At 50.3% G+C, this 22,451-nt stretch overlaps 9 protein-coding genes across 9 annotated transcripts; 6 read left to right on the top strand and 3 right to left on the bottom strand.

Moving 5' to 3' along the window:
• Positions 1 to 25: 25 nt before the first annotated feature.
• Positions 26 to 2,510, top strand: F5J12DRAFT_822126 (uncharacterized protein). Its single transcript, XM_051745341.1, has 5 exons — positions 26 to 103; positions 160 to 1,737; positions 1,825 to 1,895; positions 1,946 to 2,049; positions 2,128 to 2,510. The coding sequence occupies exons 1-5, from the start codon at positions 74 to 76 to the stop codon at positions 2,277 to 2,279; spliced, it is 1,935 nt and encodes a 644-aa protein (XP_051601459.1). The 5' UTR covers positions 26 to 73; the 3' UTR covers positions 2,280 to 2,510.
• Positions 2,511 to 3,767: 1,257 nt separating this feature from the next.
• On the top strand, positions 3,768 to 7,011 carry F5J12DRAFT_822122 (uncharacterized protein). The gene is made up of 5 exons (XM_051745340.1): positions 3,768 to 4,121; positions 4,263 to 4,304; positions 4,357 to 6,129; positions 6,187 to 6,313; positions 6,364 to 7,011. The coding sequence occupies exons 1-5, from the start codon at positions 3,921 to 3,923 to the stop codon at positions 6,837 to 6,839; spliced, it is 2,619 nt and encodes an 872-aa protein (XP_051601458.1). The 5' UTR covers positions 3,768 to 3,920; the 3' UTR covers positions 6,840 to 7,011.
• A 770-nt stretch (positions 7,012 to 7,781) lies between these two features.
• F5J12DRAFT_822119 (uncharacterized protein) lies at positions 7,782 to 9,212 on the bottom strand. Its single transcript, XM_051745339.1, has 5 exons — positions 8,840 to 9,212; positions 8,711 to 8,787; positions 8,235 to 8,660; positions 8,115 to 8,178; positions 7,782 to 8,051 (listed from the first exon to the last, which is right to left on the bottom strand). The coding sequence occupies exons 1-5, from the start codon at positions 9,107 to 9,109 to the stop codon at positions 7,989 to 7,991; spliced, it is 900 nt and encodes a 299-aa protein (XP_051601457.1). The 5' UTR covers positions 9,110 to 9,212; the 3' UTR covers positions 7,782 to 7,988.
• A 112-nt stretch (positions 9,213 to 9,324) lies between these two features.
• On the bottom strand, positions 9,325 to 10,406 carry F5J12DRAFT_822115 (RNA-binding domain-containing protein). The gene is given in 6 exon segments (XM_051745338.1): positions 9,325 to 9,749; positions 9,802 to 9,938; positions 10,009 to 10,010; positions 10,022 to 10,112; positions 10,174 to 10,224; positions 10,282 to 10,406. The coding sequence occupies 6 exon segments, from the start codon at positions 10,310 to 10,312 to the stop codon at positions 9,558 to 9,560; spliced, it is 504 nt and encodes a 167-aa protein (XP_051601456.1). The 5' UTR covers positions 10,313 to 10,406; the 3' UTR covers positions 9,325 to 9,557.
• A 120-nt stretch (positions 10,407 to 10,526) lies between these two features.
• Positions 10,527 to 11,888, top strand: F5J12DRAFT_822114 (uncharacterized protein). The gene is made up of 4 exons (XM_051745337.1): positions 10,527 to 10,987; positions 11,055 to 11,184; positions 11,247 to 11,661; positions 11,719 to 11,888. Exons 1-3 carry the CDS (start codon positions 10,874 to 10,876, stop codon positions 11,606 to 11,608), a joined length of 606 nt encoding a protein of 201 aa, XP_051601455.1. The 5' UTR covers positions 10,527 to 10,873; the 3' UTR covers positions 11,609 to 11,661; positions 11,719 to 11,888.
• Positions 11,889 to 12,074: 186 nt separating this feature from the next.
• Positions 12,075 to 13,409, top strand: F5J12DRAFT_567800 (exosome complex exonuclease rrp4). Its single transcript, XM_051740095.1, has 7 exons — positions 12,075 to 12,300; positions 12,359 to 12,460; positions 12,519 to 12,564; positions 12,622 to 12,711; positions 12,765 to 12,899; positions 12,950 to 13,144; positions 13,200 to 13,409. Exons 1-7 carry the CDS (start codon positions 12,128 to 12,130, stop codon positions 13,398 to 13,400), a joined length of 942 nt encoding a protein of 313 aa, XP_051601454.1. The 5' UTR covers positions 12,075 to 12,127; the 3' UTR covers positions 13,401 to 13,409.
• A 9-nt stretch (positions 13,410 to 13,418) lies between these two features.
• On the bottom strand, positions 13,419 to 14,071 carry F5J12DRAFT_891357 (uncharacterized protein; the record flags this gene model as incomplete). The annotated part of the gene is made up of 3 exons (XM_051747479.1): positions 13,419 to 13,831; positions 13,892 to 13,942; positions 13,996 to 14,071. The coding sequence occupies 3 exons, from the start codon at positions 14,069 to 14,071 to the stop codon at positions 13,419 to 13,421; spliced, it is 540 nt and encodes a 179-aa protein (XP_051601453.1).
• Positions 14,072 to 16,364: 2,293 nt separating this feature from the next.
• On the top strand, positions 16,365 to 16,834 carry F5J12DRAFT_781827 (uncharacterized protein; the record flags this gene model as incomplete). The annotated part of the gene is made up of 2 exons (XM_051742626.1): positions 16,365 to 16,528; positions 16,627 to 16,834. The coding sequence occupies 2 exons, from the start codon at positions 16,365 to 16,367 to the stop codon at positions 16,832 to 16,834; spliced, it is 372 nt and encodes a 123-aa protein (XP_051601452.1).
• A 325-nt stretch (positions 16,835 to 17,159) lies between these two features.
• F5J12DRAFT_567951 (glycoside hydrolase family 18 protein) lies at positions 17,160 to 18,840 on the top strand. Its single transcript, XM_051740096.1, has 5 exons — positions 17,160 to 17,505; positions 17,560 to 17,647; positions 17,699 to 17,844; positions 17,894 to 18,539; positions 18,606 to 18,840. The coding sequence occupies exons 1-5, from the start codon at positions 17,321 to 17,323 to the stop codon at positions 18,777 to 18,779; spliced, it is 1,239 nt and encodes a 412-aa protein (XP_051601451.1). The 5' UTR covers positions 17,160 to 17,320; the 3' UTR covers positions 18,780 to 18,840.
• Positions 18,841 to 22,451: the final 3,611 nt, after the last annotated feature.

Genomic DNA, 22,451 nt, shown 5'->3' with positions numbered 1-22,451 from the left:
ACTTGGCCCATTTACGCGCTCAGAACTCCACCTCATCTTCCCAAGCGAATATCAGACGTGAATCGTGTACAACATGTCGAATAAATTGTTCGATGTCTTGCAGGTGCAGTCACCCGTTTCATAGCTCTGATCAACTAAGCGCTCTGATTCTGTCGACAGTCAGAATATTGTCCTCCACTGGACACCTCCCTCTTAGCTGCACTGATCGCAGACTTGCCACCAGACAACAACGATGGGATTTCACCCTCCCCGCATCAGGTTGCAGCGCTTCGGGCCACTCTGAAAGAACTAGCCAGCCAAGCCACCGAGCAGTACGAAAGCGAACTGCGCGATGAGCTTGATTCTGCTCATCTTTCTTCTCAGTGCTTCAGCACCGACGAGTCGTGCAGCTCCCCCGGTTATTACGGAGAAACTGCGGAAAGCTTGACTTCTGAATCCTCTGTACTTTCAAACCAATCTTTTAGCTCCCCACTGGGCTTTCTGCAAGCCGCGTTACCCCACATACCATCTTCCAAACTTAGGCGCGCCCTGAGCGAAGCTGGCTCCACCGACGTTAGCGACGTCGATATGGAATCAATCATGGAAAACATATTGACAAATGAATACATACGCGAACTCGAGGAACGTGGCCTTGACGGCTTAGACGACGAAGACCCTTCGCACCTTATCAGTGATGATGCGATTTGGCATCGCATGGAGCCCAGGAAGAAGGTTGCTTCACCTTCAACAAACGGGAACGTTACGAAGAAGAAAAATGTTCGAAACAAGAACAAGACTATCCCGCTGGTTGACATACGCCAGAGACAACATATACCATCACCTGCTCGTGAATCACTATCCACGCCGGCACCAGACATGTGGACCCAGGTGTCTTCCATTTCTGAACATTTAGCCACACTCCTACCTTCCAATCCACCCAACTTTTTTCAATCTTATTTCCATTCCCCGAAACATACCTCACCCGTGAAGGCTGTTCGCGCCGCTCTCTCCGACATCGCGGAGAGAATGAAAAAACCAAAAAGTCCCACTCCCTCGCCGCATTCGGGAGATACTCTTGTTCTTTTCAATCTTCTGGACGTTATCTGCGAATCCCCAACTTACGCCAGGCTAAACCCCCCACAACGTTCCAACGTCTATTCCGACGTGCAACTCGCACTTTCAGCGACGCAGGGGCGCGGCGATAACTCCCTCGACATCGTTTGGCTTCTCCTTGAGCTGGAGCTTGATGGCCAAACAGGCAGTCTGGCGATGGGCGTGTACCACCTTCCGCAGCCTCCCCTTTCCCCGAGCTCACCTTCCGCCGGATTGTCTTCGCCCGTGTCGCCAAGCAAGTCCCCAATTCGGGTGACGAATGCAATGTCACAGTCACCTCCTACCGCCAAATGGATACCTCATTCGCCGACGAAAGCAGCGATTTCCAATGCTCCCGATTGGCAGACTGTTGCTTCTCGAAAACCGCCCCCCGTCAACCATCGGCGATCGCTCTCGTTGTGTATTCCTAGCTACGGTGACCATCCATCTGGTGGGACAGCCAAGGTACGCGGAGCTGGTAACGGTTTTGGTAAGGGCGGCAAGGGCGACGTGGGAGAGCTCACCTCGGGACGGCGTAACATGCGTAGACATTTGACAAAAAGTTGGATGAAGGAGAACGAACTATTGCGTGAGGCATCGAGGGCTTGGCGTAGTGGAAACGCGAAATCCAGGGGGGGCGAGATCGCTCAGTATTTTGCTGAGAGAGTGAGTATTCTGCCCGGTTCCATTATCTGACCGAGGACATTCCTGAGTTGGCTGTTCGTGTACTTACGGCAATGGGCCATCATGCAGGCGCGTGAGACGCGTGAACGTGCAAAACGCGAAGCGCTTGACGAAGCCCGCCGTATGGTTGAAACGAAACGGTGCTACGCCTTTCTGTTAGTTCTCCTGCCTCCCCTGATATATTATCCAGGTATAAAAGCACCGATTCAAACACGCTTGACATCCACGGAACCAACGTGTGGGAAGCCACCACGATTGTCAAGGAAGTCTTGCAGAGGGAAGGTTGCACTCCTTGCAAGTACATTCCTCTTTGCAACGCATGTGGTTTTTCTAAGTTATTACATTGCGCTTTTCCTTTCTTTTGTTTGCCAGCTAAACCGCTCAGGATAATTACCGGCCGGGGTAACCACTCTGCTAACCGTGTCGGTGTACTCAAACCAGCCGTCAAGAATGCGCTTGTGCGCGACGGATGGAATGTAAGTATATGGGAAGGCGGACTGGTCGTTCGAGGACGAGGCGCGTGATCTTGTGTCTGTTGAAGACGACAAGTGATGTCAGTAGCGAGGGTCTGTGACCCGATCTCAAACGCACATTTCAGTGTATTTGCTTTCCTGTCCTGTAGTGCTTGTTGCGTCCGTTTTCCGCTTCCCTGTATGCTTTGATATATCCTGGTGTAACGTAGGATCTACCCTTCTGCTTGATTTTGTGTACAATAGTGTGGACAATGGAATTACATCGACGGGAATACAGCGAGTGGAACGGCTACACAGCAGATGGAGGAAAGCAGAAACGACTCATCCCGTCATCAAGTCTTCCGGGTAGGGAACGCAGCCGTCTGAACGACAATATTGAAATTATTGATGTCTATGTGAGAGGACGAGAGGCTTGCGATGAAAGCGTACAATAAGAAATAACCGTCGCATGTCGAAGACAGCTTCTCGTCTCTTGGTATAAGGTCAGAATCAAGCGGACCATAGACAGTACTCACCTATGGTTATTGATATGCGGGGGAGGCCCGAAGAGGCCTCACCTACACCCCACCAGGGGTTGTCTGGCAATCGTACCACATTTTGCCAGCAATCAAATTTAATTCATCGGAGGATGCCTCCTTCCAATTCTTCGATGCTGCCTCGTGGGACCGTTCATTAACACTAGTTCTCCGGCTATTGTCACCACGAGGAGGCGGTGGGGTCGACTGGAATTGTGGCAGGCTACCAACGAAAGGCCCGTTGGGGGAATGACATTCCAAACCTTCAGGGGTATGAAGAGTTTTGGATGAAGGTCTGAATATACGTAGTCAGCGAGCGTTTTAGAAAGCATTGGAAGTGCATATACGCGGTGGAAGGATTAGGCTGATGCGTAATAGGCTTTTTTGGACGGCGCCGGTCATTATCGGACGCAGGTATAATACCCTTTCGTGAAACACGTCGCGTGCGATTCTCTTTAAGGGTACTCGAGATGGTGCGTGAGGATTTACTCCACCTGGGCTCCATCGGTTTTTTGTCTATGGAAGAAGATATGGGTCTGGTAATAGTGCCGGGGCGAAAAGGCGAGTCCAGAGTGTGAGAAACGTTCATCTCTGTGATACTAGAGCTCCGTAGTATGGGTTTAGGAGGTTCTGCAGACCCCAAACCTCGCGTATCAGACGAGGGACTTCCTCGTACCATTTGTGCGACCACGGCGCGTCTATTAGAGTGTTTAACCTGCCCACCTGTCCGCTCGTTGGGTGCCGGTCGCGTGTGGTCGTCGCACTTGGTCACTCGAAGTGTATGTCGCGAACGCTTAAGCAAGCGCCGCACCATTTCTGTCCCGCTAATACTATGCATCTCTGGTGGTAATACTTCCAACGGAGAAGACGGAGTCTTCCCATCGTCGTGCGCCCGCCGTCGTTTCTTCGCGTACGTGACTTTGACTTTCATCGCGCCTGCCATCATGGTGGAGAGTAGACAGGGGCTGATTACATAACCAACCAAACAACCGCGCCAATCCAACAAACAATGAACGCAATTCCGTACTTGCAGTTGCAGTTTCAAAAAGAAACACAAGACCTGTAAACGAAAAAAAAAAAACTGATATCCTGACCCATCACATCCAGCTGCGGAAACTAATTGAAGCTCGGTAATATTGCGGTTACGCTATTTGACACCCATTGATCACGACCAGCCATGGTCGTCACGCGCAGGACGCCGGTGGTGCCTTCACCACCGGTATCACGATCCCAATCTTCGCAGGGGGTGCCACGTCCAGCGCGGGCGTCACTCGCTCAAGATGTAACCAATTTTCCAATGTCATCCAGCCCATTGGCTTCTGGAGAGCCCCATGTTGCGACATTTGTTGCGGAGGCCGGAGAACGCACGAATGCTTCTGTGAGTATTCTTCCTCGATGTTCTGTCACCATATCATGCTCGGTTCGTTCCCGTTCGTTGAAAGATGCCAGATGGGAACCGAGTTCCTTCGTTTTCTTGTGCACATGAGTAGAGCGAGAAAGGCTCATTGTTCGTTCACAGGATAAGCATTCCGGCAAGAATAAACCAAAGAAACATCGAAAGGTAAGGTTTCTAACCTTTCCATTTGCCAATTCTCCCACTCACACACGACTAGAGCAAACGCCGGAAGTCCAATTTCCAGGCATTCCTTGATTTTCTCACCAAACTCCTCCTTCTCGCATCCACGATCTACGCCTTTACCATCTGTCCTCATGAGCCCCACCAGCAGACGCCCCTTTGTCGCGGCTTGTTAGAATACAAGCGGATGGTACTTGACCCTTACATCATCCCTCCAATACAAGCCGCCTTCTCACACCCATCCATTGCACCCCACATTAACCGTGCAAGACCATATATCTACCACACGATCCAAGCCACTGTGCCTATCATTTCCCATGTACAATCGGGGTGGAACACGCACGTGATTCCTCAGTGGGAGAAATACGTGGTCCCTGAATGGAATAAGCGTATTGTCCCGCATTGGCATAAGCACGTAACTCCTCGAGTGGAGCTGGCTGAACAGACTCTTGCACCGTATCGGCGGCGGATCGAACAGGTGTATGAGCAAAATTTCGCACCGCATGCTCGACTTGCAGTCTATAATCTCCAGCGCTGGCAACGCCAAGCGCGCCCGTATATCCTTTTGGCAGCCTCCAAGACACAAGAGGGTTACTATGCCGCGAAACCGTACACTGCCCCTCTATTGAAACGGGCTGGACACATTTTACAACAATTTGCCCTGTTCCTTCAGGACCAGCGGCAGAAGCTAGTCGATCCCCACGTATCCAAGATCTGGGAAAAGGTCAAGGAACTCAGTAGGGGGCAACAGACCGTGGAGGGATTTGAACCCACCGCAGAATTCCTGTCAACTGAACCAATGCTGTCAGTTGGAGATGAACTGCCTGGGGAACAAGCGTTGTCACCCGAACCAGTACCGTCAATCACTCCAATACCCGATGAGACTTTGACCTCCACGCTAACTCCTTCTGTAACACCTATCCCCCAAGATGGATCGAATGAAGGTGAATTTTCAGCTAGGGAACCTTCTGTAACATCCGAGTATGACACCCCTATCACCTATGACGACGACGCGGTCTCAACGACCGCAGAACCTGCCTATTCCGTCACAGTGCCTGTAGAAGCATCTACGGCACTCCCTGAAGTGGAAACCGTTCTCCGCGGAGAATCTGTCCTCCTTGAAAGCCTTCATGCATCAGAACCATACCCCTCTATGATTGCGTCGGTCACAGAAGAACCAAATTCATCTGCCTTCTCCCCCACTTCTGCTGAATCGAGCCGTCCCGCTGTTACCAAGCCGACAGGGCCGACGGAAGGTGCTTTGCGGGCAACGTTGTCCGGAGACAATGATGACATTGACATGGATGCATTCTATGCCGAGCTCGGCCTCAATGAGCTTCCAGCTGACCCTCAGCAACATACGTTTGTTCCACCCCACCTTGTTGAAACGGAAGAGGAGCAAGCCGAAAGATTACGTCTCAAGGCTGATGAGATCGCTCGCAAGCGTGCTGATATTGAGGCGCGTCATGCCAAGTGGGAAGTGGAATTAGAAGCTCAAAAGGAACGAAGCACTGCCGAACTCCAAGACCACTTGCTTACGTTGCGTGAAGCTGCGGCGGTTGAGTTATTTTCCTCGACTGAAGTTGAGAATGCCCTCGAAACTCTCGCTTCCGAGGCAGAAAAATATATCAAGGGTGCCGAGATCTATCTCAAGAACCTTAAGGCCGAAAACAGGAAGCGCGACGAGAAGCTCGCGTTGTGGGACCGTGTCGTTCAAAAGGTAGCAAGTAAGTTTACCGAGAGGCTGCACGCTGCTGAAGCAGTGGTAAATGGTCCATACAATGTTCTGCTGCAACTGGAACTGCAAGAGGTTCGTGACTACCAGTGATTATCTCTTCCGATCCTTATGCACCGTTGGTTCTGCCAGGTTTCCAGCGCCACAGCAAAAGTGCGCGACATCGCAGAGAAAGGTCAGGTGGACCTAGGGCTAGATTATGCCTGGTTAGATGACGTGACCTACAACGACTGGCAGCGGTATCACAGTTTGATGGGAGGTGAGTGTGTCCGAGAAACTTTAATTTTCAGGGTTTGAATGGTCGTTCAGTCAGTGACAACTATGCTGAAGAAGCAGCCTCAATCCAGAATGGCACGCATCCTCACGTAGTGGTGGCTAATCCATTGGCCCCTATCACTGAGGACCTGCAATCCGAAGTCTTGGATATTGTCATTGGTTTTGAGACGCGCCTCAGACGATTAAAACGGGAGGGCGAGCGTGCATTCAATGGCAACGGCGCTGTACAAAAGGAGGAAGAAAAAGGTCCCGTTGCGGAGCCTGAAGTCTCCATTCTACCCATCCCTGGCACCGATACGAGAGAAAGGGCGCAGACATTTATTCCTCCCGTGATCATTGGCCGAAGTCAGCAAGAAGTTTTTGATGCACTGAACAACGCAAACTCTCTTGATCAACCAGCTGAAGCCAGTGCTGATCCTGAAGAGGTGGTGTCAAGTCTTGTGCGGGAGGCGGAGGTTGAAGAGGAAGTTCATCCGGCAAGTTCCGGTATGCTTCACACTGAATTATGATAATATTGCTGTGTATTATCAAAGAGTGACCTGACTGTGCTCTGCATTTTTGGCGGTGTATTGACTATGATCCGGGCTCCCTCCATTCTAATCATTTTGTCCTATTGAAACTATGACTTGTTTTCCAGTGGATTATTACTTCCGGTCGCGGTGACCTCTATAGTACTTCGGCTAACAATCTTCCGTATCACGCGCGATGATCATGACTGACATTGGCTGACGTTGGTCAGGGTGCGAATAAGGCCACGCGTCCACGTGGTCCCCATGCAAGGTACGACTTGGCCAAGGTCCAAATGAACATGCAGGTGCACCATCGAGCGCGGGCTGTAGTAACGGCCTTCGTGCTCGCTTCTTTGACTGTCACTCTGACGCACTTGCCACGCGGTCACGTGTTGTGGTACTGGCTAAGTAGGACGTTTATCAAGAACTGCTCAAGCAGTTATATTTGAACGTATGAATCGCCCAGGCTCCCTGGCTGCTCAGGGTTACGATATAAACATTGCCCTCGTTGCCACCTCATGAATGCCCTTTGCCATGCATAGTAAATATTGCGCTACCCTGGACTAATACCCAGGGCCGCCCCTGCTCACATGGAATTAAAGTGGTAACAGATTCCATAGATCTGATGACGACATAGGCATCTCGGACGACCAGTCATTTGGACCAAAGTTATGGGTTGGCACGGGGACGCCGTAATCGTTGACCAGGAAACACCTACGAACCCACAGCTGTCTATGCATGTGTCAGGAGCTTAGGGGCAGTACATGATCCCGGCCCAGAACTCCCATGACACGCGCGCTGAGTCAATACAGCGACATGTGGAGTCAGTTCCTCAGTCAGTCCTCCAACTGCAGATCAGCCGATCGATCATAGTACTGGTCGCGGCGGAGGTAAATCGAGAAGGTGGCGCAACGCCCAAAAGTTACCAGGGTCGAACGTTCACGGGATTTGGAATATTCTCTGCTTCGAAGGGTACTATGCATGAAGGCCACGGAGGACATCGTGTACGGAACTATCGACACGTAACATACGGAGGCTCCAGGCGGTAAGTAAACAACCAATCAGATATAACATATCAAGCACCCAGAGAGGGACGTTGGGATTATTGTAAGTCGCTAACCGATGGTAAAAAAAGACGAATGTCTATTTTCATTCATCGCCCTCGCCATCTTCGATTTTCCACCGTAGATTGGACTCGTAGAATTTTATAAGCTGTGCGAGGGTATTTAGCCACCTAAGCAAAGCAGACGGAGGCTCCGTACACTCTGTACGTACCTTCTGAGGGAATTTCTCAGCACAAACGCGTGAATTTTCTCGCTTTCTGCCCATGTCATTCCTCCTAAAAAGGAAAGGTAAGTGTGATGGGCGACCACGACCAAAAAGTTTGAAGCATACAGTGTAAAGTATACAAATAAATCGCCATCGGAATTGCGCTCGACAGTATCCACGCTCTCTATGAGGTGCTCCCAGGATGAAACTTGCATGTGCTTTTTCATGTTTCCAATTGGCTCCTCTTCAACCGATTCAGGTTTTTCTGCTGCCTTACGAGAAGTTCCCTCGCTCTTCCGAGCCTTCTTCTTTGCTCGTGGTTCCTCATCATCGGCTATCACCTCGGGCTCTGATTCTGGTTCCGCTTTCTTTGGTCTACCACGCTTTTTGGAAGCTGCCTCGGCCTCAGGAGAAGAATCCTGTACGAGCGATTTCCTCGAAGGCTTCGCCGCAACATTCCTGGGTCTGGACTTGATGGGCTCTGATTTACGTGGACCGGGCTTGTTCCTCCTCCGCTTGGCCCAGAAGTCCTGGATGAGTTCCAGCGCATTCCTGGTGTCCAATCAATGATGAGGTAGGGCCTGTGACCTTGGGACACGTACCCTGCATCGTCTTCGTCCACCCAGCTATTATGCTCCTCACCATAGTTCTTCCACTTGACGAAGTATCCCATTCTGCCCTGACAAGCCCCACCACGTTAGCTGACTTGAGGCATGATGTATTGTACTTACACCCGGGAACTGTCCCTTTTTGGCATCTAAAATGGCCTCGATTTCATACTCCTCCTCCCCCTCCTCTTCCTCTGCGCCATCCTCTGCGCCGTCCTCTGCGCCCTCCCCTGAAGGTCCCACAGGCTTGACCTCCTGTTCAACCTCTGAAGACTCTCCAGCGTCGGTTGACATTCGCCGTGCCTTCTTTGCAGAATACTTTTTCGTCGCAGAGCCAACGCGATGACGTTCTGTCTCGCTATCTGAAGTAGTGGCATCTGCAACGCGTCCCATTGTTCTCTACGAGCGCGTCGACCAATCGACAGAGGGCAGTTCAACAAACGGGCGTGGGGGGAATGCGTGGGAATTATTTTCAAACTCCGGGAATGGTACACAAAGGCGGCATCGGCCTCTTGGGTCACGTGGTCATTGCCCGGCCTCAGCGTAGCGGAAGTCAATACAGTCGGGTGCGTACTGCAGTTATCAAGCTTTCAGGGTTCGCCGTTGAGTTTGTTCACCGACGCCGGGTGAAACACAAAAGCTATAAGCCAATGCAACCCGCGAACTCTATTGTAAAATTATCGCCCCTGTGGATGTCGGTGGTACTTCAAGTATGAGCGCGCATCATATCATAGGCTAGTCATATGATCATTACGGCGACTTGGCACCGCAAGGGGAGGAAGACCAGATACTGTATCCGTGCCAGAGAAAATGGGTAACAACTACAATATCTACATCCTTTTCACTGTCTACGACCAGGACTTGCACTGCGAGCACGGCCTTCACGACCTCTTCCTTTTTTGGGACCCGATGGTGGAGGGCGGACGAAAGCGTAATCGCACTGAATGACCTGCTCCAGTAACGGGGTACCAGATGCTCCGTCGATGGCCGCTTGAGCTTCTGCCATTGTTTCATATTCAACCAAGGCATAGCCCTGCAACGAGTAAATTGATACCATCAGCGGGGTAGGACTGCCGTAGACTTACTTTGACATAACCAGTACGACGGTCGAGATTGAGGTGAAGATTTTTTATCTCTCCGTATTCGGAGAACTTGTCGCTTATATCTTCCTCCGTGGCTTCCTCGTGTACATTTGTGACTAGGACAATCCATCCTTCCACAGCTGTGCACGGGAACGGCGATGGATGTGAGAAAGGAAAGGTCTCAACTCGCGGATGAATCACGGATAAAGAAGACCACGCACAACGTGCAGCACGCGTCTCGGAATCCTTCGTGTGTGAGGATTCTACTCGGTCATAGGTGGCCTCTCCACCAGCTGTCCCGGCATCATTTCCACCTTGAGTTATTGAAGATGTTACGTGTCAGATATGCATGCGTATACACCCCAACCGACGTACCTGGCCTATGAAACCCCCTGCCTTTTCGTCTCACGGCACCTCCATCAGCAACTGCTTACAACATGTCGATTGCCGTCGTGAATAGAACGAACACAAACTGTTGCTTACCCTCATCAATGTTCATTTCATCGTCCGACATGGTGGTAATGTGGGTGGCGGGTAGAATGTGACAAGGTGTGACAGGCTGAGCACCGACACCCGGCACTGCGGACGCGGGCCGTGCCGGCTCGGAATTTCGGGGCCGTGACGGGGCCAGGGTCTTGAAGGGTCTTGGTCACACTCACTCTCGTTGCTAACGACAGTACGTTAACACAGAAAGAAGGTTCGGACGATTTTCAACGGTGTGCTTTGTCTCATGGTTTTGTTCGATGACGTCCAACACAGCCTGTGGTGAATGCCTAGAGAACTTTCCGGGCCTGTCACTTTCACACGTAAGATGGCCGAACTTGGTACCCGCCATCCTCTCCCTGGCGTCCTTGGAGTGCCTGCAGAGTCAAGATGTGCCTGACCTTGCAGCGCCCTCAAAAATGCCGTTCCCATAGATCTATCTACTTCCTCCGAATCAGTTTTAGCTTGATCCAGTTCAGTCAATGGACTTGGCTGAACGTATTTAAAGCAGGTCGAGTTACGCCATGAGCTCCAGAACACTAGAACACCTCCCCGAACTCATTCTACTACATTGCAACGCGTCTCATTACATATGAATCCTGTTCCCGCCATTAACCATCCTTGTGCGCTGTGCTGCAGACCCACGTCTATGTGGTGCAGTCGCTGTCAGAGCACGTGGTACTGCACGCCTGAGCACCTTCAGACGGTGAGCACGCCGTTAAATTGTGGCCACGCGACTTAGACGTCTTATGATGTGTCCGGGTGCTGTTTAGGACTGGCCACGGCACCGCAGAGAATGCGTCCCTGCCACACACGCGCAAAACTACAACATGATCGCCACTCCTCCGCCTGCTGAGCAGCAAATGGTCACTGTGTCCGCTATACTCTTTGAGCCTGAAGAAGGTGAGTCGATTATTTCCTCTAATCCATCCGGAACAAGCTGGACGTAACATGACCATTCCCAGAACGGCCTAGGATCATCACTGTCAAGTGCCGTCCGCCCCAAGTGCCATCCCAAGGCATGTGCCCTCAGCCCCTGATTGGCATGCATTTCCCGCACGAGCAGACGGAAAGCATCGTGTTAACGCAAGGTTTGAACGGTGAACCCTTACGGTTTCCTCTTCACCTGTGGTACTCCCCGACCGCACTGTCTCGATGTGCTCCGGTCAACCGGGCAATTTACCACATCACGTCGGGTGCCGCTGCGAAACACTGGTGTGGAACTGTGGTCGTACTCAAGTTTAACGGATCACGAAGGCAGGGATACTCTGATGCGGGGTCGAACGACCTTCCTGCTCTGTCTGCATACTTTCTGGCATACAAGTAAAAGTTTTCATGTTATTCTTATAATCCGCGATCGCCTAGACTTAGATGTGGCATGTGAGTGCCTTTGTTGGTTCACCTATGGACGTTCAATTGACACATGTGGCCCTCCAGTAGCCTTTCTTATACTATTCTTCTATATATATTGCTTTCTGTTCGTTAAAGTTGTAGCTATTCCCTGTTCTCCTATCCTTAATGTCGACTACCCATTGACACGGTGCAAACTGGTTTTGCACGCTAACGAATGTGATAGATCCGAATGATTGGCAACGACGTCTGACAGTGGTTTCGTTGTCAACGTTGCCCAGCACCGCACTTCTTAGACATGAGCACGACAAAATGACGCGTAACAGTTTGTGGCAACAGCTGTCCGTGTCAGATCTCGATTTCTTTGCACGAGACGATGATAGAATGATCTACACGAGAGCATGGCTCGGTTGCTTGCCATCCTTGATTAGGTAAACCACGTGGATGCCACCTTTCCTAATAAGTTCGTTTAGGCCGCAGGTCATATTCAAGCACGATGTTCAGCTTCTCACAACGACCAGAGCATGATCGTAATCAATCTGAGAGGGCCACTCAACACCCTGCCATCAAAGATAATGATGACGTCATGGACATTGACGATCTCGAGACTGGTGAATTCAGGTTGACTTGTCCAGGAGAGACAATCACATCAGCTCATGATTTCATGCGGTATGTACGCCATGCTGAAAGCGTCTCTGTGTAGCTGAATGACAGGGGTCCGCAAAAGCGGTCATGGCACATACGTCGACGACGAACTTGTCATTGCATCTGTCGCGGGGACCGTCCAACGAGTCAACAAACTTGTGACTGTTCGCGCGGCGCGTAGTAGGTAAGCATTTCCATTCTAATGGCGTATTCATTTCCAATTCACACATGTGGGTGCAAAGATATAATGCAGAAGTCGGTGACTTGGTGGTAGGGCGCATAACTGAGGTTCGTTGACTCTTACGCCAGACTAATGGCATGTTTCATTTCAAAAATGACTCCCAGGTTCAACCGCGCCGTTGGAAAGTTGATGCCAATTCTCGCCAAGACGCCGTGTTGATGCTTTCGTCTGTCAATTTACCAGGCGGTGTGCAGGTTTGTGATCGCCGTCGTTGCTTCTCAACGTCTCATGGCTCGTGCGCTCGCAGCGGCGCAAACTAGAAAGTGACGAGCTGCAAATGCGTACGTTTTTTGAAGAGGGGGACCTGCTGGTTGCTGAGGTCCAGGCCTTCTTCGCGGATGGCGCAATGTCTCTCCATACCCGCTCTCTCAAATTTGGCAAGGTGTGTGTCCCCCCCTGATTAATATCCTATTCTCATAGGATTCTCCAAAGCTGCGGAACGGGCAACTAGTCATTGTACCCCCTGTGTTGGTGCGGCGCCTCAAGTCACACTTCATAGCCTTACCATGTGGTGTTGACCTCATCCTGGGATTGAATGGATACATATGGGTATGTAAGCACATGCAAGATAGTGACCAGGGGGAGGAAGGCTTTGACGCGGAAGCCGTATACTCCAACCAAAACGACGTGGGTATATTATTGGGTCTACATGCCACCACCACCACTGACACTCCCATCATAGGAAGTTGATGGTCCGACTCGTATCGCAATTTCTCGGGTTAGCAATATTATCCGTGTTTTAGCAGATCATTTCGTTCCCCTGACAGACACGCTCTTTCTTGAGGCATACAACTGGCTGATCGAGCAGGAAGTAAACATTAAAGATCTAATACTGGGGGACTTTGGTGACGCAATGGTAGCAGCCATATGTACCGTGAGGTAGTTTCCATACTTTATTGTCTTAGATATCCTCTTCATCCTCTTCATCCTCACTGGGTTCTACATCAATCTCGTCGTGATCACTGCTTCCATCTTCGTCTTCTCCGTCCCCTTCCTCGTTTATCGTGTCATCAGGAGCGGGCTGCGGTGGCGGTGGTGGCGGAGGATGATACGCTGTACCTGTTGCCCCATTCGCCATTTTCCTGGCTTCGGCGGCCCTCTTCAACTCTTCTTTCACATCGTCAACAGGTAGTAACTGTTCTAGGGCTAGATCTTTCCAGCGCAAGGTACCATTAACACCGCCGCCCGCATAGCCCATGTCTTCAAACAGCGCCCTAGAAGTCGGATCATAAGGCGGTCTTGGTCTTGCTGCCGGATGTCTTATGTTGGTTGGATTTCCGTAGGGGTAGGAAGGGTGCACCTGTGAAGGCAAGACTACGGTGTCGCAGTCACGGATCAGCTTGGAGAGAGAAAAAACCAACAAGCTGGGCTTACTGTCTGAATCATCGGGATTTGGCGGGATCATGTGCGCGGGGATGTCGAGATCTGTTTGCCAAGGCCCGATGACGAGCAGATTTTGCTCCGGAGACCAGACTTACCTTCCTCAGGTAGTTCGCTTGGTATGTAGTCGGAACTGCCTATCGTGCCAATGCATTTGAGCTCGAATTCGGACATGTGCAAGTAGCAATAGGTAAGGTCCTGTTAAGAAACCAATGAATTAGTTGGCCCAACTCGGGACAGTAGGGTCAGGGCAGCACGATTCATTGTAGTGGCTCAAAACTAACCGTCATGATGGGCGTCTGTCAAAGGGACGCCGCTGGATGTCGGTGTCAGTTATAAGCCTTAGTACAATGTAGGCCAACTCGATCAAGAATCGGTTGAAGGTGGCTGTGCACTAGTACCAAGCCAGCGCCGTTGCACCAATATAGTACTAGCAGTGTAATTGTTTAGTTTCACCACGCCACGGTGGTCCTTCTTTTTCTTTGGATTATCTTCAATATCTCGGTATTATCATTAATGCGCTAGTTTTTCCAACAGCACAAGTAGTCTTCCGATGTTTTGACGTTTGCTAACTTGCCGGTCACTGGTAACCCGAAACTTTGGAAGAGGTAAGCAGTGCAGCACTTGGCTTCTGCTGGTCCCCCGAGACGGACAGCTCTCCACTACTTAGTGGTAACTTTGACGGGGGTGGGCACGTCGTCTTGGCATTTTGCATACTCATCACCCCGTCGTTAGGCATGGCCACCCATACCCCTGCAGAGCATGTATTCTTAGCTCACGTGCTATCAACCTGATTCCTAAAACTTAATCGTACCAACATCTACATACTGCCTGTTTAGCTGGGACGAAGAAACGACAGCAACAGCCACGTGTTGTAATCTCAGCAGGCTGTGGGAATTCGCGAGGCTATCGCGGTGTCGTACTGCCTCTCTTTGTTTACTTCGGACTATTCACATCCGACAGCTTACCCACTCACTGGAAACCATGCTCGGTACTGCGATACGGCGTACAGTTTCATCGGCAATGCTCATGTTCCGAGCGTCCCAACGCTGCGGAACCGTCTCACCGCAGCAGTCATTCCAAGAGCTCCACATCGCCGAAGATCCGACAGTGCCCACAACATGGCTCAGTACTTTCTAGCACTGTCGTGGAAAGTTCGTCTTTGAAGGGTGTGTGTTGTGGCTGGCGTGTACCCTCTGCCCCTGCAGGTATTCACCGATCGACGCCCAAGCTCAGGTTTCGTTTGGTTGTCAGGTCTATGTAACCCCCGTTACTAGGACCAGTGAGCATCGTAAGCGTTTCTGCAGTTTCTAAAATTTTTTGAAGTGCTCGGGGCCGTAGTGTGGTTCCCATTTCATTTAAAGTTCTTATTCCGCGCGGGTTGTGCCACGTTCTCCGTGTCGCGTGGCGTTTTTTGCCTTCAGTCCTAGGTGAGAAGTCCCAGCAACATATTTTCAGTACTTTGATGCAAGGTGCCCATTTGGGGAAGGACTGAAAGTTATCCCCGGAGCCTCACCTACAATGAACTTCAAGGGAAGACGAGCGTCAAATTTTTCGCTCATATTCGGACGTCGCTTCCATGAGCACGTCCTTCTAGCGACGCCTTATCTATTGAATCGCCTTTGGGCGACAACAAGACATCCTATGACGTCGTTCGAGGCCCTAGGGTCGGGACATACCATAACGACCACTGACACGACGGAGGGCTAGGGGTCTTGCAGAGCCTGTGCTCTCAATATGACAACCCCTCTCCTGTCGTGTACTTTGGCGAGAGTGTTCGGGAAATAGACGTTGGAAGAGACTCATTAGTGGATGGGCCTGAGCCTTCGTAATGCCAGGGGCATAGTACGTATGACGAAGGATTGGCCAAGGTTGACGCCCCTCGTGAGTCTTCTCCCGCCTTCTTACCCCTGGACTACATAGCCTGAACCCTAGATCGTTACTTGATTCTGCATCTTTCGAACGATCGGTTTTTCAACGACTTCGACGTCGAAACAGATGGGCATCCTCTAGACCGCCATGAAGCCTCCGGAACTGCAATTCATAGCAGGGATGTATATTGTTCCTGCGCCTCGCACGAATCACTTGTTCATCTCAACCCCGCTCAGCTCTGTAGCTCATTGCTCGTTTCAAATGAACACGTACTTTTGGGCGCACGTTCGTTTGTTCGCCGCTCGTTGGATCCGGCGGTTTTCCTGCGCGCTCCTAGCCCGTACTTTGTCCGTTTCGCACACTAGCGAACTGGGCGTATCCGCAAACTTGGGATGGGATCGGTGTTCCTACTTCCTTAGCGTCGCACTAATCGTTATTTGCACTAGTGGACATCGCTGGTTGCGTTCCAAGTGTCAACATTGAGGTTTGCAGGGTTCATAATTGAATGTACCAGATGGTTACGAGTACGTATACACACGCCACACATGTCACTATTAATCGAGGGAGGGGACTAACTCCTGTTAGGTGATCCGTTATGATCCCAGCGTGCTCATGGTTGAGTCGTTTGGTCACAAGGTGGGCGTCCAGCTTCGCGTTCAATGTAACAGCCCTCCGCGACTTGTCATCATCGCGTAAGCCACAGCCCATATCGCAGATCACGTGCCAAGTGCATAATGTTCGATTACGAGGCACGGCCAGGTACGTATGTAGTATGCATTCCAGTGCTGCTGAGGCAGGAAATTGTCACGGAATGGCGTCGTCATTCCCTCGCTTTGTAAACCAACCTACTTATGAAGTTGGGGGACAATGATCAGCCTGAACAAGTGTGGAGGAATGGCGGGCGTTCCCGACCCTCGAGCCACGATTCATTGGAAATACCTTTATGTGGTTCAGCAGGGTTCAACGCGGGAGCGGTTTCTAGGACGCACGGAAACGGCCCTTGGAACAGACACGTGGCGATCTCCAGAGGTTTCGACATGGACTGCGGGGAGTGCGACTGCGTAAGGAAGAACAGCCGGGTTGATGAAGACATATCTTGGCGTGATATTCCACCGAGGTCGTGAGACTCATAATCCTGGTGATGAGTGCATGTGTCAATTAAAGGCCACGAGGCATGATTTGTAAGTAAGAGCGAGTTCATTCAGAGTCAAGTAACGATCTCTGACCCCCCTGTAACTCACGAAAACCCAACCCCCTCCACCGACAATGATGTCTTGTACCCTAGGTTTCTTTTTATCATGCTTTTTCTGCATGTACTAGCGATGATGCAAAACATTTATCCTGTGTGGAGCGCTAGCGCGGGTTGTCGCGGATCACTTCACAATCCTTACATCTTTCGGGGTCACTTGCATATCGATATACCGAATCACGGTCCTGCACTTACCTTTTTTTCGAGCGGCATTAGTATAAAGGTCGCTACGTGCCCACTTTCCCCAGGCAAAATTTTGCACACCACATTCGTTCTTTATTCTACCATCCGTTCTTTTGACTATGCTCCTAACCTCTACGCTCCTTCTACTTTCGTTACCCCTAGCTGCGTTTGCACTCCCCTTCCAACCTCGTGCGGCGGAGTCAGACAAAATCGCGATTGGATTTTACACTGGTTGGCACTCTGATGATGTCCCACTGACCTCTGTCAGTTGGGACAAGTATAACACCATGATTTATGCATTCGCGTAGGCTATCCGTTGATTACCATTCAGATGAGGAACTAACCGCTATTTAACAAGAACCACCACTCCAGACGTCCAGACGTTGTCCCTGAACGGGTCAGATGGATCAGTACTGCCTGAGTTCGTGAAACAGGCGCATGCACATGTAAGCACGGTACAATTCAGGTCGTTCGCTCACCATTAATTTTGGTGGAAGGGTGTCTCTGCACACATTAGTGTTGGAGGTTGGAGCGGAAGTAAATATTTTTCCTCCCATTTCCAATCCGCAGAAAATCGCACTGCATTCGCGAACACTGTCCTCGATTTCCTCAATGAATACAATTTGGACGGTGTCGACTTTGAGTAAGCTGCCAGTTGCTCGTGCGCGATTAACCTTTTCACCCCATCTCAGTTGGGAATACCCTGGCGTCCAGGGCGTTGGTTGCAACGCTGTTAACGCTAATGATACGGCGAATTTCCTTGCGTTCCTTCAGGAATTCCGGGCGGCCGTATCTGAAAAAAAAATCACCATCTCTGCAACTACACCACTGCTCCCCTTCCGGGATGCCAATGGACAACCCTTGACAGACGTATCGGAGTTCGCTAAAGTTCTCGACTTCATTAGTATTATGAACTACGACGTGAACGGTCCCTGGTCCCCTCGTCTTGGCCCTAACGCTCCGCTGCAGGACTCCTGTGCAGATACTGCTTACCAGTTCGGCTCTGCAGCCACCGCAGTGAAGGCTTGGCGTGCAGCTGGGTTCCCTCTTGAGAAGACCGTGCTCGGTGTCCCATCTTACGGCCACTCTTACTACGTTACCCCATCCGATGCGTTCGCAAACAACACGAAGGACTTGGCCCCTTATCCACCCTTCAGTAAAAGCAAGACCCCTCTTGGTGACGGATGGGACAATACTACCAGTGTTGATGCCTGCGGGGTTACACAACCTTCTGGTGGAACTTGGAACTTCCGTGGCCTTGTCGCCGGTGGCTGGTTGAGTACCGATGGAAAGCCCGCACAGGGTATCCACTACAGCTATGACAATTGCAGCAGGACTGTGCGTGATATATCTTCCGTCATTTCTCTGACGACGTTTTTGCTTACCACATTCCTTTGCTACTAGCCCTACTTGTATAATGAGAACAGCCAGATCATGATTTCCTACGATAACGCGGAGTCCTATACCGCCAAAGGACGGTTCATTGAGGAGCTTGGTCTTCGTGGGTTCTCCATGTGGGAATCTGGAGGGGACTACAACGATATCCTCCTTTCGGCCATCAAGGGTACTTTCAACTGATTTGAGTACAATTCTCGCGCTACAAACTTTGTAGGTATGATCTCATAGAACAGTTTGAACTCCCCCCCCCCTCATTTACTGCAGTTAGCTGACTGTCGAATATCGTAGGATCATTAGCTTTCTAGTATTTATCCCAGTCTGAAAACTCTGAAGATTGCAATCGATACTCACTATTGAGAATTTTGGTTTCCGAATTCAAGCTGTAGTTGTTCCATTGGTATGGTAAGCAGCCAAGATAGCCTGGTGGATGAGAAATCGGTTGGACCGGAAGTCAAGAACAGAAACAGAAACTTTCCTACCCGACCCCTTTGCAGTGACTCAAAAGCGTTACTTTCTGCACATATGTCCACGTAAGATTTTGCTTGTTTGCAAACGCAGTGTTGAACATTGCTTTCGAACACGTTTACACAACCAACGTAACGACATTGACCGGGAAATGCTTGCGTCGAGGATATCTTCGCTCTAGCGCGTAAGTCAGGGAGCGGGCATAAGTCGAATTGGCCGAGCGGAGTGATTTGGAATCGAGACGTAAAGTGAATCAGTGACCGATGGAAAAGACGCAGATGCCGAATAAGATGAGTTGATGGGTTAAGGCAGAAAGCTGATAAGAAGACTTACCGGTAGAGTCAACCTCCGTTCTTTGCTTTCGCTCTCTTTGTACACGAATGCATGACGGTCACTATATATACTACTGGTAAGTCACCATCCTTGTCTTCTGTGTCCAACCGAACCCCGAACGGCAGTGAGGAGGTTGTTTCCATCGGATTTTTTGCCGTTCGGATTCTCCAGTCGAGAGATAGCATTGTAGGTACCTCTACAACCTGGCATCAGTCAACATGTTTCAAAACCACCTTTGGGGCCAACGACCCCTAGGGAAAACGTGTTTTTGTCCTGAAATCAAGCGGAGCCTATCGTATTGAGTCATGAAACGAGCACAGAAAAAGAATCACTAAACTTTGTTGTTTCTCGATCATTGACAGTTAGTGGCCTCTGTGCAACACTTCATCAAGGTGAAAGCTATTGATTGGGCTCAATTGGGTTACCGTGGATGTCACCACGCACTGTGGCGCCCACGGTGCTCTATCCAGAGACAGCTTGCCTTCGTACACTAAGAATTACTACTTAACTCAACGTACTTGGCTTTTTTCCGTTGTTCGTTTGCCTCCCCAGGCCCATCTGCAACTTTGAAGGGGCGCAGTGTATGCTATAAGATAAACAGCTTGCCTAAATCCTGCGTTTCGAAGTGCAGCAACTCGCGCTCCTGCAGATATACAGACATGTCCACCGGAATGATGTGCCCAACGGCTACCACGGACCGAACAGCAGGTGCCGTTTCTGATGGATCAAGTACTTTCTCCAGCTGACATGGCAATACAGGTCTTATACTTTAACAGGTGCCATCCCACCACCGGCTGAGACACGCAAAGCGCCTGTACGTGTCTTCTGAGCCGTGTATATTGACAGTTCATTTACGTCTTTGAAAGAAGCAGAACCAGTATGCTGCTTGTCCGTTTACCCTCTGCCTTTGCACCTTCTCGGATGGCGCAGAGTGCTATGAACCCATCAGCTGTGGTATGGTGTCGGAACACTTCAAAAATCACGGTATCAAAGACTTGGGGCGCGACGCTGATGTTACTTGTCAATGGCAAAACTGCGGAATGAGGGGTTCGAGACACAACTACGTCCGCCATGTCCGGGAGATCCATTTGGGACATGCCTGGGATGTCGGCCACAAACCTAACCCTTGGCAAACCGTTTCCAGAAGAGATTATCATGCTCCCAGCTGACTCGGATAATACACAGAGGAACCGAGTGCCACTGAGTTTGGGGAGTGGCCCCAAAAATGTACATGTCCGCTCTCGATTTAGTGACGTAGAATTGTCCTGTGCGCATGTTGAAAAGGTGTACGTTGTGTATGTGAATCAAATGCTCTGATGACAACCTCGCTATCATGTCGCACGATGGCCGCAATTTGGCAGGATCTGAGCGGGACGGTCGAACTTGCAAGCCGCCAGGTTTTTCCTGGTCACAAAGAGGTCAGTACTGTTGAGTAGTGTTGATAGACAGGTAAACGACATGGGCCGTAAACCAAAGAAAGGAAACAAATGGGTCGATCTGGTCGATGTGGCTCAGTGTGCACCATCAATGAATCGATCACAATCCCCCATCAGCTCACTTGTGATCACAAATATCACTTCAAGTGCGAGTCTATATCCATGTGTTCGATATACAAATGAATGAACTTCAAGCTGAAAATCGACATATGGTCGACTATCATCATCCATGTGAATACCCCCTCTTCAGGGAGACTGTACTTGGCTTTACTCCTAGTCAATTTGCGCTGTACCACAACTTCTCAGTTGTAATGCTGAGTTTACCCATCTCCTTGCTAATGTAGTAAGGGTCCCCGGTCCCAGCTCTACCTTGCCGGGAGTGGAAGACATATCTCAGGTATGGCCAGGGTGGGCATCCAAATATTAGTCAAATTATACGAAAGAGTCTTCTACGCATTCGACTAGTTAGCTAGGGTGAGGGATGTACGGTGCTCGCAGGAGAGAGTCTAAAAATATTCGGTGAAGTACTATGTCACTAGGGATGCTGCTTGAAAGGGACTGGGCAAAAACCAGTAGGTTTTCCGGCCCGAAACCAAGACCCAAGTCATTGAGCTGAGCTGTGAAGCCCATATCATAAGGAGTCAGCAATGTGTCCAGCGAAGCTGGAGGCCTGGGAAAAAGGAGCTGTAGACTCACTTCCTACTGTACCAGGGGTGTTATGCCTGAGTGCAGTGACTTCTTCAAATGGAATAGGCATGAAGCATGTGAGGGGGAGTCTATGGGCTGAACATGTTGTAACCCATATGGCTCAGTTATTGCTGAGGTCTGACAAAGGTTCACTCCAGCTGGTGATCCTCTAGGGTAGTCATGCAGGGAGAGAACAAGGATGAAAGCAAAGGGATGAAGCTGAGTTGCAAGTAATCGAAAAACTGAGGATACATCAGTAGAGTACATGAGTTTATATACTCCTAAGTATGAGTACCATACCAGTCATGATGCATATCCACAGTAATCAACAAAAGCATCAGTCAAATAGATAAGTCAAAGGGAGTCATACAGTGTCATATGATGGGGATTGTTAAGGAGACAAAGGCTATACTGGCTGTGCAATCAATGTGCAGCAAGGAGCCAGACACCAGAAATATAGTACAACATCTGAGCAATATAAATGAGTCAGAAAGAGATAACGGAGCAAGAAGTAAACATGTTGTCCATCAGAGAGGGTGGTGGAACACTGGATCAAGTGAAAGGCACAGTCTTGACAGGTATTGGAAATACCTTGACAGTGGGAGATCCAAAGGAGCCTCACAGCATGTAAACCCCTAGGATGGTGGTGGTTATGAGAGATGTGACAAGGCATGTGATGCATGTGAGTGTGAAGAGTCAAAAAAGGAAAGACCCCTGACACAGGCTTAACATCACCCTCCCTCCAAGGTCCTCAGACCCTTGAGGATGGGCCAGATGTGTTGGTGGGGTGCAAGGAAAGGGGTTGATGAGTAGTATAGATGCAGGAGCACATTCAGGAAGCAACGGGTGACAGTGGCAATGGAGAGGGCAGTTCCTCAAGGGCTGGAGTAAAGTGGGAGCCATGTCCATTGTGGCAAGACCAATGTCCCAA

Source organism: Pisolithus orientalis, assembly GCF_024613125.1.
Source record: "Pisolithus orientalis strain OTSU chromosome Unknown F5J12scaffold_9, whole genome shotgun sequence".
In the NCBI taxonomy this organism is placed as follows: Eukaryota; Fungi; Basidiomycota; class Agaricomycetes; order Boletales; family Pisolithaceae; genus Pisolithus; species Pisolithus orientalis.
Note: the sequence above shows the minus strand (reverse complement) of the source record. Positions and strands in the feature narration are given on the sequence as shown.